Source organism: Melanerpes formicivorus, unplaced genomic scaffold (assembly GCF_026170545.1).
Source record: "Melanerpes formicivorus ecotype bairdi unplaced genomic scaffold, bMelFor1.0.p_v2 SCAF_5, whole genome shotgun sequence".
Taxonomy (NCBI): Eukaryota; Metazoa; Chordata; class Aves; order Piciformes; family Picidae; genus Melanerpes; species Melanerpes formicivorus.
Genome location: NW_027142357.1, coordinates 34867738 through 34884799, shown reverse-complemented (window position 1 = coordinate 34884799; position 17062 = coordinate 34867738). Strand labels below are relative to the sequence as shown.

At 39.8% G+C, this 17062-nt stretch overlaps 1 protein-coding gene across 7 annotated transcripts in view; it reads left to right on the top strand.

Moving 5' to 3' along the window:
• NCKAP5 (NCK associated protein 5) overlaps window positions 1-17062 on the top strand; it is a 531557-nt gene that overhangs the window by 325878 nt on the left and 188617 nt on the right. For all 7 annotated transcript variants that reach the window (XM_068139093.1, XM_068139094.1, XM_068139096.1 and 4 more), the window contains one exon: window positions 4812-4945. In XM_068139093.1, the coding sequence (XP_067995194.1) occupies window positions 4812-4945 (134 nt within the window). The remainder of the gene's footprint in view (window positions 1-4811; window positions 4946-17062) is intronic.

Below are 17062 nucleotides of genomic sequence, written 5' to 3'. Positions count from 1 at the left end.
TCAGGCTATCTGGAGAGGCTTAAAAAGGGACGCAAGAGTGAAGAAAGAGAAGCCAGAATGAAGTAAGGGTTATGCTTTGAAGAAGAGGAGGTTGTAGCTGTGCTGCAGAAGACAAGGAGAGGAAGCAGAGAAGAATATTTTGAGCAGAATTCATGGAGAGAAGAAGCTGCAATTAAAGAGGAATTGGCAAGTAGGAACACATATAACCTCTTAGAAGGTGGCAGTGATTTTCCTGGTATTAAAACACACTGATGCATTGCACATGATACTTTCTTTTTATGTGTTACATTTTCTTCATATATTATCCTAACTCTATCCTTTTCCAGTCAGCTTATATCCACTATAAAATAAACACTTTAAGGCTAGTTCCCTTCCTTTCACACACCTTTATTTCACACAGGAATAGGTGGGGTTAGCACAGAGCATCTAATAAAGGCGGTTATAATGATGCACAATTTCTGGAGAATTCAGGGATACGTTATCTGCTTTCAGGAGGCAAAAGAACAAAACCCACAATATTTTTAATCCTGGCATTTCTGTGTGTTAGGCTCCCTTCTCTCTTCTGACACTTTGTTATGGCTTTTCTGAGTTTGAATGAAAAATAGCTCTCTTTTCTTGCAGATAAGATCAGTATTGCTGGGAGCTACTTTTCTGTGTGTAGTATACATGAGTGTTTTGTGTCCTGGAGACTGAAAACTTTCCAAATGTGGGTGGTCTCTTACTCCTTTTTATCCTCCCCTCTACAGTACATAATGTCTGATCTGGCTGAAAGCAGATCTGCTTTCTGCCTTCAGGAAAATGGCAGAAGTGCCTCAAGGTTGCCAATAAATTCTTGTGAAGAAGCATAAAAATAAGGCGGATGGTGTTACTACTGTGCAACTATCTTGTGGGCAGTCTTCTGATTCTGACAGGAAATTTGTGCTAGATGGGAATTTCAGGGACATAGGTTAATGCTTTCATTTCTGATCTTGTGGCCTTGTGACTTGTTTGTTTTTTACCCCGTACCCTGAAAGGAGCATAAGTTTCATAGTTTCATAGTTTCATTCAGGGTTGGAAGGGACCACAAGGATCATCTAGTTCCAACCCCCCTGCCATGGGCAGGGACACCCCACGCTAGATCAGGCTGGACAGAGCCTCATCCAGCCTGGTCTTAAACACCCCCAGGGACGGGGCCTCGACCACCTCCCTGGACAACACATTCCAGGGTTTCACCACTCTCATGGTGAAGAACCTCCTCCTCACATCCAGCCTGAATCTCCCCACCTCCAGCTTCATTCCATTCCCCCTAGTCCTATCACTACCTGAGATCCTGAGAAGTCCTTCCCCAGCCTTCCTGTAGGCCCCTTTCAGATACTGGAAGGCGACAATTAGGTCTCCTCGGAGCCTTCTCTTCTGCAGACTGAACAGCCCCAACTCCTTCAGTCTGTCCTCATAGGAGAGGTGCTCCAGCCCTCTGATCATCCTTGTGGCCCTTCTCTGGACACGTTCCAGCACCTCCACATCCCTCTTGTAATAGGGGCTCCAGAACTGGACACAGTACTCCAGGTGGGGTCTCACCAGGGCTGAGTAGAGGGGGAGGATCACCTCCCTCGACCTGCTAGCCACACTTCTCCTGATGCAGCCCAGGATCTGATTGGCTTTGCGGGCTGCAAGTGCACACTGAGAGCTCATGTTGAGCTTTTTGTCCACCAGCACCCCCAAGTCTCTCTCTTCAGGGCTACTTTCCAGCCAGTTTTGTACAGCAACAGTGTGTGCTCATGTAACTAACTGATACTGTGTCGTAATGCTTGGCCATGAGGTTCCTAGTTTTCAGACACTTGTAACATTACTTGTCTTGTGAATTTGTTGTTGGCTTATGGATCCTTTTATTATAGTAATTCCTGGGTCCTTTCTTTTTCTTGGAAAAAAGAATCCAAACCACGTCGATGTGCTGATCTTTTTGTGTAGGACAGTAATACAGACTTTCTCACGTGAACATAAGGAACAAATGGTAGCAAGTGTTCTCTGACCTATCAGTAAGAGGTAAATTAAACCTAGAAATAGCTTATACAGCTCTTTGACCTGTAGAGGCAAGTTCAGATTTGTCAATCTTCACTGTATATTTAATGCCTTACTACAAAATGTGGTTTTGTGATTAGCAGTAGCAGCACAAATGGCTACATAGGCACAGCCTACTCATTCTGCAGGACAGGCACCAGAACTGCATGCAATTTGCAAAACATCAGGACAGCAAGGTTGGAGGACAGGAGAGTCATCTGCTTTCTGAAGTGTCATGTTTTGTCTATTCCCTTCTGTGTAGATCTGTGTAGATCTGTACTTAATGTAGAAAGAAGATTTATTTGAAGACCAGAGCATGGCCAGCATAGCAGACATACAGAGGTAGTTGCTCTATCAGAGTAAGACTATTGTGGCAGTAGTGATGCTGAATGAGCACTGAAGGCATGGCTGAATGTATGGTCTTCAGTTTGTTACTGTAGTTAAGCTGTTCCTGCATTGGATAGCTCAGGCACAGCCTGGTGTTTTGAGGCAAGTTGGGGACCCAAGTGTTCATAGAAGTGCCTGATTTTCCTCCAACATGGCTTATCAGTTATTGTAGAAGCAGCTACATATTTGTTTTTAAGACCATTTCTGAAAGCTTGTCTTGAGCCCTGTGTGGTAGCTGTATATATCTTGTATGCTGTTTGCCCTGCTACTCTCTGACTCTCTGGAAGCTCTAGATGTCTCCTTAGCAGCAGTGAAATGCTGCGAGAAGATGCTGACAGCATTCAGCAAGGGACCTTGAAACAGTATAATTTTGAAGCTGGTGTTGACAGGATATAAGCTGGAAAAATACTGACTGCTTTGGATATTCTTCCCATATCATTAGCTTGAGTTATCTTTCATGAGCTGTACTCTCTATACGGCTGCTGTGTATCTTCTGTCTGGTGCTCAGCACTCTCTGCTCTTCTGAGTTAGGGAAAAACCAGGGATTGTTCAGGACCTGGCAGAACATGATTATGTAACAGTAAGGACACTAATTAGATAATTAATTTAGGACAATGTATTTATTTTACAGCAACTTGTTTCTTTTTTTTTCCCATTTTCCAGCTACTACAGAAGCCCTTTGTTCCCTGAGTAATTTCCCCTATTTTTTCACAAGCGTATAGATATTTCATTTAATCCTTTGCAGCCTCCCTTTGTGGCATCTGCTTATTTATCACTGTCTTTAAGATCCCTTTTCCACTTGGTAATGTTCATATTTTTGGTCCCTTGGTTAGTGCTATTGTAAATTATTATGTAGTAAGATTTATAGCTGTGAGACTTGTACAAATAATTTGTCTCCCCCATTTAATGGCTTAGCACTAAGATGCCTTTGTTATTTTCTAATGAAGTGGTATGTATACTTTCTAGATAAATTTTTGCACGTAAGTCATAAAAATTTAGGTCAACAGTGGGACTATGTCAGACTGTTTGACAGGCTGCAAATCACACTGCACCATGGGCACGAGGTGTTTCAAAGCATATAGGTGGTGAACCCACTGTAGCTGTACAGTGACTTAACCTTTTCTTAGACAAGTGGCACCGGAACCCCTTTGCTGACAGAGGATAACGTAGTATCATGCAAATTGCTTGGAGTTTCCTTATTGATTTATTATCTCATTTAAATGCACAAGGGGAAAATAATAATTTCATTTCCATTTAACAGGGTTACATGGAAAAGGCCATATATACATTTTTGAATTCCAGTAGCATTTTTAATAACTTTTCAGTTCATTCCCCTGCTCCTCCCAAATTGTGTTTAGCTGCTTTTAAAAGAGTTTGAAGTTATTAAGTAACCTTTTAGATGATGTTCTTTCTTTAAAAAGAGACAACAAAAACCAGAGAAAGATTTGGCCATGACATATGTGCATTTATCCAGGTAGTACTGTATGTTGTGGGTTGGGGGTCCTGTGTTTTAGGAATTAGCAACCATTTGCCAATTGATAACTATTAGTAATGACTTTTTTATCTCTCTCATACTTGATTGCTTAGTATTCAGTCTTTAAAACCATATTCTTTGTCACAGTATATTGCTAAATAGATTCAAATATACTCTGGCCAGCTAATAGAATAGCATAGAATAGAATAGAATAGAATAGAATAGAATAGAATAGAATAGAATAGAATAGACCAGGTTAGAAGAGACCTTCAAGATCATCGTGTCCAACCTATCATCCAACACCACCCAATCAACTAAACCATGCAACCAAGCACCCTATCAAGTCTCCTTCTGAACACCTCCAGTGATGGTGACTCCACCACCTCCTCGGGCAGCCCATTCCAATGGGCAATCACTCTCTCTGTGTAAAACTTCCTCCTAACCTTCATGAGCATAGGGATCCTCATCTTAGCCAAACCAAGAAAACCAGTGCCTGCAGAATCAAGTTCTTCTCTGCTCATGAGATTGAAACACTAATGGATGGGCAACAAACTGTTCTTGTTACATATCTCATGCTTCCCCATATCTGCATTCAGGTGCAATAGATCACAGATCTGAAGATGATCACAGCTCTGGAGGTGAAGAGAAAGAACTTTGAAGGAATGGATTGGTGTTTGTTTTTAAATATGTCTGAGCCAAGTTGAGAGTAGATCAGTGTGTTGGAGATAATCTGAAAGGCTTTCCATCTCTGGTTAGTTATTCCATGTAACATTGCAATGCAACAAAATGGATGGACTGGATGGTTAGGGTAATTATTTTCATTGTTTGATTTTTCCCAAACCAGATCTTAAATTTTTGCTCAAAGTTATGTTTTATGTGCACAATTAATGAAATCATTTTTGTGGTCTTCCAGCGTGAGAAGCTGATACATGAGTTGGAGGAAGAAAGACATTTAAGGCTTGAGAGTGAAAAAAGATTACGAGAGGTGACACTTGAGTCAGAGCGTAGCAGAGCTCAGATGCGTGGGCTGCAAGAACAATTTTCCAGGTATGTGCTTACATAAACTGTGTCCAAAATACGGGAAGCGCGTAGTTTGGGGCAAAAAGGTTGATCCAAGCCTGTGGATGGCTCGAGTGGGTGAAGTCTCAGACAAAAACTGCTCTCCCTCTGAAATTCTCTAAAAATGTAATGGGCTTTTGGCTAAATGGTTATTAGTTATGAAAGGCTTATACCAGCATTCTGTGTCATGGTGAAAATGTTAATCTCTAGAGATTTTGCATTTGTTAGAATGCCCAACAATTTCCTACGTATCAGTCTTCACTTCCTAAAAAGTGCTTGTTCTTAATAAGTCAGTATTTGGTTGTTTCTTTCTGGTAGCCAACACTAATGGGATTGGGCAATTTGCATAATAGAAATCAAAAAGTGACACCTTTTACCAGCTAGCAGTTATCCTGCTTGGACATGCCTCAAGTATCCTCTTGCACTGACTGGACCAGACCTTTGTGCTAGAATAGAGCTTCATTTACAAGGGAAGCATCCTAGCACTAAAATTTAAGACAAACCATTCACATGACAACAGTAAGGATTTGAGCTATTTATTGTCTTTATGATGCATGATGAGATCTTGTACATCAAATGGTATTTTTTATTGTTTTGGTCACATGAACAGAAACAAAACAATCAAGGCAAAATCAAAAGAGACAATGGAATTTTATGCTGTATATTTTCCATCAAGACTGCCTAGTAACGCTTCCCTCAGGCCCCTGAATCATTGAAAAGTTCAAGTTCAGTTTAATATTGTGAAAACAATCTGTTGGGTTTTTTTTTCTATGATTATTTTTGTTGGGGTTTTTAGAATTTTCTGTGTTGGACCTTTTTCTTCTGTGTCTGCCATGCTGCTCCTCTGATCTGAAACTGAGTTTCTAAGCAACACTGCAAAAGCCATTAAAGGCAATAATACATTTTTTCTGATCTGTTATTTTGGTTTTGGAAAATTTCCATTAGTGCTCCTTAGATTTTAAAAACTGTGTTCAGATAAGTCTGAAATTCTTTTGCTGTAAGTGCTGAGGATATTTCTTCTTTAGTTTTCTGTTGTTGTTCTATGACATTTGGTTTAGTTCTTTACTTATTCTGATGAGACTCCCTGAGTACTGTACACTAAAGAAATCCACCGTATGAATATTCTTGGTTATAATATTTTGCTCATTATACATTAGCATTTCTTCATGGAAGAATTTCCTGAGGTCCTGATTTTAGTACAGTATTATTGTTGTGATAACTGGAAGCCTTTGCAATAATCTTTGCAGGTGATGGAGCCATGATTAAGAAGAGGTGAGGAGAAGCCAGTCTCCAGAGTAATGATCCCAATAACTTGGCAAAATTTTAACTGCTGTATATTCAGATCTTTTCAGGATAACCCTTCATTATTCCTGTGAAACTGCAGTAGTCTGATTCACTTCTACAGTGCTTCCAAAAAGAATAGCTATATTATTAGATAGGATCCCTGAAGTCTACTATCTTAACCCATTTGTTTTCTTCCATTTCTGTTTGCAGTCTAGCTCGCTCTCTTCTTGCAGGGAGATGCAAGTCCTTTGGATTAGAGTCGTTTATCTCTTTATTTTGATCCCTCTGATTAGATAAAGGTGAATGCCATCCAAATCTGTATTCTGTTCTTCTTGGGGCTATCTGCACAGCTGTTACACTATTTGAGAGCAAACTTAAATACCACTTTTCATCAATGGCACCCTGGTTCACCATCATTGCCAATGATGAAAACTGCTGTTGGCTTCACTGGGTTGTGATTTTCTTTTAGTGTAGACTAGATGCTAGGAAGAGAATGCATTTCTTAAATACTCCATTTGCTTTAAAAACATTATATTTATTATGATGAATATTAGAGGTTATTTTTTTCCTTGTGTTTAGCAGAATAATGAGATATTTGCTTATACAAACAAACCTTTTCTCTAAGCCAATGTATTTTTTTTCTGTCTCTGCTTGAGCAAATAATGAAACTGGCAACTGGATAATCCTGTGGTGGGTAGAGATTGAAGGGTTTGAGACTTTTTTCTCAGCTGACAACAATTAAATGGGACAAGACAGGTGGTGATGGGAAGAGATGTTAAAATCAAATGAATAGGGAGAAAATGGGTAGAGAGTAATACTTTGGGCCCAAAAGTTCTGGCTCTAAGATGCAGACTATAAAGCAAGATCATGTATAATAGCATAAAACTTAAATGTGTGTAATTCCTGAGCTAAGTGGATTTATATAGGCATTCCTACATACACGTGTGGAGCAGCAGGTAAAACTGTGATTTGGAGGGTGTTTCTTTGCATCTCAAAATAGTTTCTCTGCATCTTTGAAAGAATGAAACTGAATAGTTTGTGGAAAGCTGTAAGATGACCTTTGTAATCAGGGGAGGAAACCTGCATATTCCTACCAGAAACTGTGTGAAAACTTTAAGCTGCATATAAGCACATAGTTTGAGATTGGGCTTCTAAAGGCAAGGGGTTTCTTTTATTGATTGACGTTTCTGTTCTTACCTAGTAAGCAATATTCCAGGCTAGAAGCCCAAAATAAATCGAAGTTCTTTTTCTTAACATCTGTGTAACCTAGTAGAGCCTTAAACTGACACAGTGTTTAGTTTGATAAATATGTGACAGTTTCTGTAAAAGGAGAAAGAGCTTTTAAAATAACTTTTTTTCTTCCCCAAAACTTGTATAATGGTGTATCTCTGCTGCTTTTGAAATAACATTTTCTTTCCAAAATTGTATAGTGGTGTAGCTCTGTAGTTTTAATTCTTATTGGAGGCAAAGATATTTAAGGTGTGGGGAGATCCTGCAGGAAAACCAGTTAATGCTAAAGCTGGAATTTTACACTGAAGTTGGATGCAGCTGTTTTTGCATTGCCTTAGTGTAATCTCACCTTGAGGTAAAATTCTTGATGTTTTCTTTCTCAGAACCACTGAGACCTGTTGCTTTGGTGCAACTCTTCTGTTAAATACTATGAGGCCATTTTTGGCATGACAGTGCATGGATGTATGTTGCTCAAATGCATGAAGACTAACCGTATAAATAATTACTGGCCTGGTTTCTTTCAAGGCAGTGTCATGCAGTCTCACTTCCCCATTTTGACTGTTGGCAGCTGCCATGATGGGACACCATTTAAAGTAGTATTATGCCTGCTGCTTCTTATCCAGCCCTGGGGAAAATTAGGTTAATTATTATTTTGTTTGCTTGTTTTGTTTGTTTGCTTCTGATGTTCTTTTGTTTGTTTTTTAATTGCTTACAGTTCACCATTAGTTACCTCTTTAATTTCATACATCTTGGACATTAAGGGAGAAAATACACTGTCTCATGTACCTCCTCATTCTTGGTTTCAGCTCTGCTTTTTCTAATTTCATCATCTTAAGCAGGAATGGAAATGCAACCACTCTGTCCAAAGCAGTGGGTGTGATTTACAGTATCATTCTAAAAAGCACACTGATAGTCACAACATGCATTCATTTCATTTCTTTACTGTATATCAGTAAGCAGTAGAAATCATTTGTTGAGTGCATACAGTCCCTGGGACTCCAAAGTGGGATTAAATGTTAAAGCAGTAAAAGAGGCAGACTTACTTAATTTATTTTGATTATTGTTTTGGTCTTAATGAAACAAGTTCAATAAACAGACTATTGTCAAGTGTATCTGTAAACAGTAAATGAAGAGCCTGGTATAAAATCTTAAAGTCCCCTTTGGGTGGTAAATTTCAAAAGTTCTTTTGGTTAAGGTGTTGTTGTTTATAGGTATCAAGGTTTGTGACTGAAAGACTGCCTCAGGCTTTTAAGAATGGATGCTATGGGAGAAGTAGGACCCCTTACTTGATCTGCCAGGGTCCTGTGAATAGGATGAGTGCAATTCTCATTAGGTTGTATTTCAGCATTTCCCTCACATCAGTATTGACTGTAGGGTTAAGCCTGTCATTTCTGAGAAGGGGAAAAATAAGTACTACAAATGTGATACACTTTGCATAAAAGGATTGCATGACTGTTGGTTTAAGCACATCCTACCTGGTTTTCTCCTGGTTTTCCCCGTGCTCCATTCTGGCTTGCCAGCAGGTGAGCAGAAATGAAAACTGTTTTCCAATGCAAAAAAAGACATTTTTTGCATTGCATCAGCATGTTAATGTTGCATCATCACATTATACTTTCTAGTGATGTAACATCTGCTTGATCTAGAAGTCACCTCCTGCTTGCACTTCAGTGGCCTTACTACCTTAACTGGTAATCTATTTACAAAAGAGACCATGTCTGGAAAGTATAAAGCAATAGGACACCTCAGTAGCCCCTGCAATTGGTCAGTTTGTCTGATGTCCATTGAATGCCAATGTAAACCATTAATAACATTTTAATCTAGTTTCTGGGGAGATTAAAATGCTCTCCTGGAAGCCATTGGATAGTATTACCTTGATTCTGTCATAGCAGGGATGAGTAAAATACTATGTGGGAATTCATTCCTTGTCTCAGAAGAAGATTACAGAAGGAGCTGTCTACAGTTTTCCTCTTCTCTTTTGTGTAGCTCTGCAGTAATCTCTTAAATTCCTTCTTGAATAGCCTGTGTGTAGGGTTTTTGGGGTAGGCAGATTGTCACAAAGATAGAGTTTATATCAAAGTCTGACCTTGTCATCCTACCCTACATTTTTAGATACCACTAGATTTTATTAGATGTGACTGTGTGAAATGTTACAATGAAAACTAGTGAACAAGTATAAAACACAACTTGCTGACTTGAAAATGTCTGGTGCTTATCTTACTTGTACACTTACCTCCTGCTATGTACTGACAAGACATCCATCTTCAAGCATGTTACACTAGGTTGACCTTGGCTGGCTGCCTTGTGCCCACTCAGCTGCTCACTCACTCATTTTCCTCAAGAGGACTGGGAAAAAAAATATTAAGAAAAAAACCTTATGGGTTGAGATAAGGACAGAGAGATCACTCACCAATTACCATCAAGCTGAAAGCAGACTTGACTTGTGGAAGTTTAGTTTGATTTTTTGACGATTAAAAACAGTGTAGGGCAATGAGAAACCAAGACAAACCTCATAATACCTTCTCCCAGAGATGGGGCTTTTTCCTCCCTCTACCTTCTTTACATACTCAACTTCATTTCTTTATTCCCAACACTTCTGCCTCCTTCCCTGAGCACCATGATGGGTGGTGGGAGGGTGGGAGGACCTGTTGCAATTAGTTCAAACACTTTGTCCCTGCTGTGCCATCCTTGTTCCTCATGCTTTTCCCCTGCATATACTGAAGGGCTGCTTAGCTCTTGGGTGGACTTGCTGAGCCTCAGGACGTGGTGTGACTACTGTTTTACCAGGGTTGTGCCCTAATGCTTAGGATATCGATCTTGTCTTTTGACTGGAATTGACAGAGTAAAAAAAGAATGAAGTTTCTTTTAGATTAACATTGATGGGGTGAGTATATTAGTAGTTTTATTTATGTGCATGCATGCCACTTAGGTACATATTTCATCTCTAATGTTGCTCAGAACTGGCAACTGCTATTTTAAGTAAGATCAAGGAGCTTTTGTGTGAAAGTTTTCATCTGTCAGAAAATAAAGGAATGCTTTTGCTAAACCCATGAAATTAAGCACATGGCTTTGCTAAACCCATGAAATTAAGTCCAAAGAGGAGGTTGCTCCAAGTTGTGGTATGAAGTTTGACCCCACTCAGTTCCTGGGTTGCTTTGAACTAAATATACTAGTTTGCTGTTGTTTGACCAACAAGAAGGGGAAAAAAGAACTTTATAATTTTTCATACCAGACTTAATTTTTTCCACTATTCCTATCTGCCTATGCATACGGTGGTTAGGAAAGCATATAAGCATGAGAAATGTCTTCAAAGAAAGTGTTACCTCCTTTTTCTTCAGAAACTGCAGTTCTCATTCTCATGCAGTTCTCATTTCAACCATCAGGTTGAAATAGGTGTTTTCACACACAGGTTGGGATAGAGCAAAAGCAGTGAGTGAGGTCAGAGTGACTGCAGAGGACTGAAGAACCAGTGTAAACTTGAAACAGAGAGGCCATGCAAGGACCAGAAGTTATAGCAGGCCATATTGCATGATGTATATTGACTTGGGTAACACTTTAAGAGAGCAGTGGATTACTTTGCTTATTAAAGATGCACATGGAGGTTTGTGCAGTTCCCCATCATCTTCTGTGGACTCTTCAGGTGCTGAAGCTACATTAAGAGCCAGCCCTATTTCAGTACCCTAATGCACTAGTAAATCATGTCCTGGTACTTCATGGCAGCTCTTACTTGCTGAAAGCTTCTTTCACAAGGTCCAGGGAAACTGGTAATTTTTTATCTTCCACATACAAAAATATGGCTGTGTGCTTAGAAAATCCTGGGTCTGGTTTGTATTTATTTGTATGTTGACAGTATACAAATACTTGTATTTCTGGAAGGTTCATCTATTGCTTTTTACTGATTTATCAGAGCATGAAATGATACTCTGCTTCAGCCATTCTAGCTAGCACTACAAATTAATAGGATATAGTGGGGGTTTTCCTTTGCATAATGTATTAGATTAGTACCAAAGTAGCACTGTGTTGCAGTGCAGTCTTTTGGCATACCCTATCTTCTAAAACATACAGGCCAGAGCCTAAGATGAGAACAGTATATCAACATGTTCTCCAAAATTTGACAGTAGATTACCAATGCCTATATAAGGAGGCATATAATCCCCTCCATGCATAATTTTTTGTAATAGAAAGATGGTTTGAATAGTCTCTGCAGTCTCATACCCTGGTCCTCACCAAGTAGAACCCATTTATATTAGGTAATGTCTGGTATGTATCCATCATCTGTCTTGTCATATGGCTGTTTCATTCCCAAAGCAAGAAATCCCCACAGATGATGAAGGAACCTACTGGAAGCATGTACCAAATAATATTGTGCTTGAGATTAAGAGCAAGGATTCCTATTTTTTATTGGGTTTACAGACCCTTTTATGTTGGAGGACAATGTAATTCTCCTTTTGGTGAGATTGCAGACTCCATTCCTAATGCAGTTCAAAAAAACTGAACTTCATGTTTGTTGTTTATGTACTGTGATATCCTGTACTTGTTGAACTTCACAGTTTTGTGCATTTCATTTTGCACAATAATATATTTTTGCAGGTATTTCTAGCTACAGATAACTCTCCATTGTAAGACATGTTTAGATTTATGAAAGTACAGTGCTGATATGGGAGGTAAATTTTATTACTGAGTAGTGTTGCTGCCTAAGAGTGGTGTTTCCAAAGTGTTTCCAAGGTAGATAGGGCCTGTGGTTGTCAGGAGGTCTTCCTGTTGCTTATTGCTAATCTGATGTATCACAGTACAACGCACAAAGTTATAAGTATTGACTGTTCCTTTCCTGTCAAACTTGTCGTGATTTAGTATCTTTGGAACTCAGGAAATCAAGAAAGACACAAATGTGACACATGCAATTCCTTGATGCCATATAAGGTAAAGAGACTGTTCAAAACCAACACATTCCTTCACATATTTAATAAAAAGATTCCTTGCTAGACATGATAGATGCCTTAATTCCAAAGACCAGCAGAAGGAGCAGTAGATTTTTTTCCCTTTAAGTCAAACCATTTGGTATTAATTAGCTGTGGTATAAAAGAACATATTTTAAAATATTTTTTCCTAACATTATATTCTTAATTCTGAGCAGTTTTTTCAGGAAAGAACCTGCCCTCATTACACTGTGTAAGATCATCATCACTTTTTCTCCATAACTTGCCATGATAATGCCCTGTATGTGAAAGACCAAACTGTTTCATTTTAATTGGAAATATTATATATATATATACTATATATATATATATAAAACTGTATATGCATACACACACACAACTAAGGCATTTTCATAGAGATGATAAAGATGAGAAGTGGTTTTAGACAAAATCATGTGGAATATAGAATGATGGAAGGACATATAATAAATGAGATAGGAGAATGCCTAACGGCTGTTCTTAGTCTTCCTTAAAGGAAAATCATAGTGTTCAGACACCAATAAAGATTGACAAGGGTGATTTGAGATCACAAGATAAAATGTGAAAGGTAATCAATTGAAGAATTAAGATAAGTAGATTCAGCCAGGATTTCCTCATCATACTCACAGGTATCAACTGTAGTTAAAACACTGATGATTAAATGTATAGGCAGGTGAAGAATGAGTGAAGTCATAAAGGAGTGCGTTGTTAATACAACTTAGATATAATTCCACAGTAGAAGAAGAATAAACAATTGTGGTCCCAGTGCTCAGTTCAGTTTCCTGTGCTCTAGTAAACAGTTCCTGAGAAACTCTTCCAGGAAGAGTTTTTTTGTGAAATACTTTAGAGAAGAACAGCTGTGGTTAACACTATAGCATCTCTCCTCAAGTGATGTTGAAGTCAGGACATGGCTAGAATCGGATGCTACATCCTTAGTGGCAGCTGCAGATGATCTGCTTTGGGAAAACATTTTCATGATAGGGAAAAAAAAAAGTATTAATATTCCCATGTCTTGTGATGAGAGGTTAATCCCTTTCGTGACTCATTACAAACTCCTTCCAACCAAATGTATTAGAATAATTTTTACAGTGCTCTGCAGAAAAGATGATAAATGGCTGTGTATTTAAAGGTGATATGCTTCAATCTAGACTGCAGTTGGAAAAACTCTAAATCACTTCTCGTGTTGAAAGTTCACATGTGCTTTAAAATTATTCAAATTAGAGATCACCTTTGCTTATAAGACCACTTAGTTTGGTCACTTCTATATACCCGTTCTCTCCTTGTTGAAGGACATTTCTGGTGACATTGAAGAACCATAGAGTAATGGCTACACTAATTTGAATGTTCTTATGTTTCAGAAAAGAAGGCTTTACTTATAAGCAGGTGCTTTTAAAAATATCAGTAATTCTTTATGCTGTGTTTCCTACAAAAAAAAATAATAGGGAGTGTTCTTTTTAATCTGGAGAGATAGAAATAGTCAAAGTTTAGTCTCTGAGGAGAGAGACTTGGGGGTGCTTGTGGACGAGAAGCTCAACATGAGCTCTCAGTGTGCACTTGCAGCCTGCAAAGCCAATCAGATCCTGGGCTGCATCAGGAGAAGTGTGGCTAGCAGGTCGAGGGAGGTGATCCTCCCCCTCTACTCAGCCCTGGTGAGACCCCACCTGGAGTACTGTGTGACACATGGGTTTGATGGGTGGACCACTAGATGGATAAGGAACTGGCTTGATGGCAGCACCCAAAGAGTGGCTGTCAATGGCTCCATGTCCCAGTGGAGGCCAGTGACAAGCGGAGTCCCTCAGGGATCAGTCCTGGGACCTGTCTTATTCAACATCTTTGTCAGTGACATGGACAGTGGCATTGAGTGCACCCTCAGCAAGTTTGCTGATGACACCAAGCTGTGTGGTGCAGCAGACACGCTGGAGGGAAGGGAGGCCATCCAGAGGGACCTTGACAGGCTGGAGAGGTGGGCACAAGCCAACCTCATGAAGTTCAATAAGAGCAAGTGCAGGGTCCTGCATCTGGGTCGAGGCAATCCCAGGCACAAATCCAGGCTGGGCAGTGACTGGCTGGAGGGTAGCCCTGAGGAGAGAGACTTGGGGGTGCTGGTGGACAAAAAGCTCAACATGAGCTCTCAGTGTGCACTTGCAGCCCGCAAAGCCAATCAGATCCTGGGCTGCATCAGGAGAAGTGTGGCTAGCAGGTCGAGGGAGGTGATCCTCCCCCTCTACTCAGCCCTGGTGAGACCCCACCTGGAGTACTGTGTCCAGTTCTGGAGCCCCTATTACAAGAGGGATGTGGAAGTGCTGGAATGTGTCCAGAGAAGGGCCACAAGGATGATCAGAGGGCAGGAGCACCTCTCCTATGAGGACAGACTGAAGGAGTTGGGGCTGTTCAGTCTGCAGAAGAGAAGGCTCCGAGGTGACCGAATTGTGGCCTTCCAGGATCTGAAGAGGGCCTAGAGGAAGGCTGGGGAAGGACTTCTCAGGATCTCAGGTAGTGATAGGACTAGGGGGAATGGAATGAAGCTGGAGGTGGGGAGATTCAGGCTAGATGTGAGGAGGAGGTTCTTCACCATGAGAGTGGTGAAACCCTGGAATGTGTTGTCCAGGGAGGTGGTCGAGGCCCCGTCCCTGGGGGTGTTTAAGAGCAGGCTGGATGAGGCTCTGGCCAGCCTGATCTAGTGTGGGGTGTCCCTGCCCATGGCAGGGGGGTTGGAACTAGATGATCCTTGTGGTCCCTTCCAACCCTGAATGATACTATGATACTATTCATGTAAAAGCCAGATCCATCCTTCTGAACCTGAAAAAATTTGATACTTCAGATTGTATGTGTAACTTTGTCTTTTGAAAAAACTATCTTCATTTCATAATACCTGTATAAAGAAAAGTATTGAAAAGGGAGGAAATACTTGGGAGAGAAGGATGGTGTGGTGGTAAAGATCTTGAAACCTTACAGGAGAATATACTGCAGGGAGTCACCTTTGAAACAGCATTGTCATGTACAATTTTGAACCCAGTAATTAAAAAAGATCTATGTAAATGGACATGATATCCCAGTAAAATGTGTAGAGAAGTTAAATTGGCTAAGGAGAACAGGCAATAAGAAAGCTGGCAAAGAACAGATATTCTTAGGGTCTGTCATGGATGACTGTGGGAAATGTAAAGACTTTCTAAATGCATCGGTCTGGTTTGAGCTACAGGTTTGTCTACAAGAGTTGGGTTTTTTTACTAACGCAGTGGCTCAGTGTAACTTCAAAGTCTTTTCTTTCCTTGTTATGCATTGGCACCTTTGATAAATTTCCTCTTCCTGGGAAGGGAGAGGATATGAAATAGAAATGACAGGAAAGTTTTGCAACTTTGATTGCACACGCCTTTCACAACTGGTGGTCTTGTGTATCATCATCCATCCCAGGCATACAGGTGCTGCCCACACATACAGGCAAATTTCTTCAAGGTGAGCACCTCTTGTGTACAGTCAAAACCACACACAGGTTTAAAATGAGTATGCATAATGTTAGTTTAAGATTGATCCTCTGATTCCATGATTAAATTTGTGTCACTACCCAGATCATATTCGTTTATTCAATTTTAGTTTACTGATCCCAACACACTTGTGTTCCTTTTGTCCTGTGATTGTGAACCTATACTTAAAAGCCATATCTGATACACAATTTACAGGTTCCAGACTGTTTCTCTTTACTAATGGATCAAAGAGAAATGTGAGTTTATAATCACAATTTTTGTGGTTGTTTTTCTGGTAGATGCCTGAGGTGGCCTATGTTAATAATTTTCCTGTATTATGAAACTTGTGCTATATACTGTAAATGTATCATTAACGGGCAGTGGTGTATATTCAGATTGATGGTGGTAGGTACAGAGCAAGTTAAACCATGAAGGAATACTATGATTAAAAAGGTAACATAAAACCAAATGATCTTGATAGTGATAATTCTCTTTTATGAGCATGATTGGAATCTTCAAAGGATCATTGGTTGACTGAGTCTGAAGTTCTACGTTTACAGTTTTACAACAAATTAAAACAGGGAGCCTACACTCCCACTTTAATTGCAATCAGATAAATTCTGATCCAGAAAAGTGCTCAGCCTTATTAAGATACTGGTGTGCCTTCTGCTGTCATTAAAGGCAGAAGGAAAGGAGTGCTTCAGGTACCTTTGAAGAGTTTGGTGGCTTAATAGTACAGCTGTACAGATTTGTGGTACGTGGGATAAGAACATGAAATCCTGAATGTTATCCCTCTGAGTATTAGGGGAATCCTTTGTCCTGTCTAGATTTCAGAGTAAGATTTTTCTGGTTTTCATGTCTGCATGTGGCAGGGAAGAGAAAAGAGTTTTCTCAGAAATACTCTGAAGGAAATAGTTTGGGCAAGAGTACAGGAAAAGAAGCACAAAGATGTCCCCAACTTGGTGCTGCTTGTTGTATCCAAAAGGTGGGCCCTACCTATGGGCTCTTATCAACTGTTGTAGAATCCTTTAGTCAAAGTTTGCATAGTTGGAGTGCAAGTAAAGAGCTGGTATTTGAATGTGACCAATACATAATTTGTAAATATAATCAGTTTGTCATCCTGCTCTGCATAACCTCTTAAATACCTACACTAACTAATGGAGATAGAATAATTTATC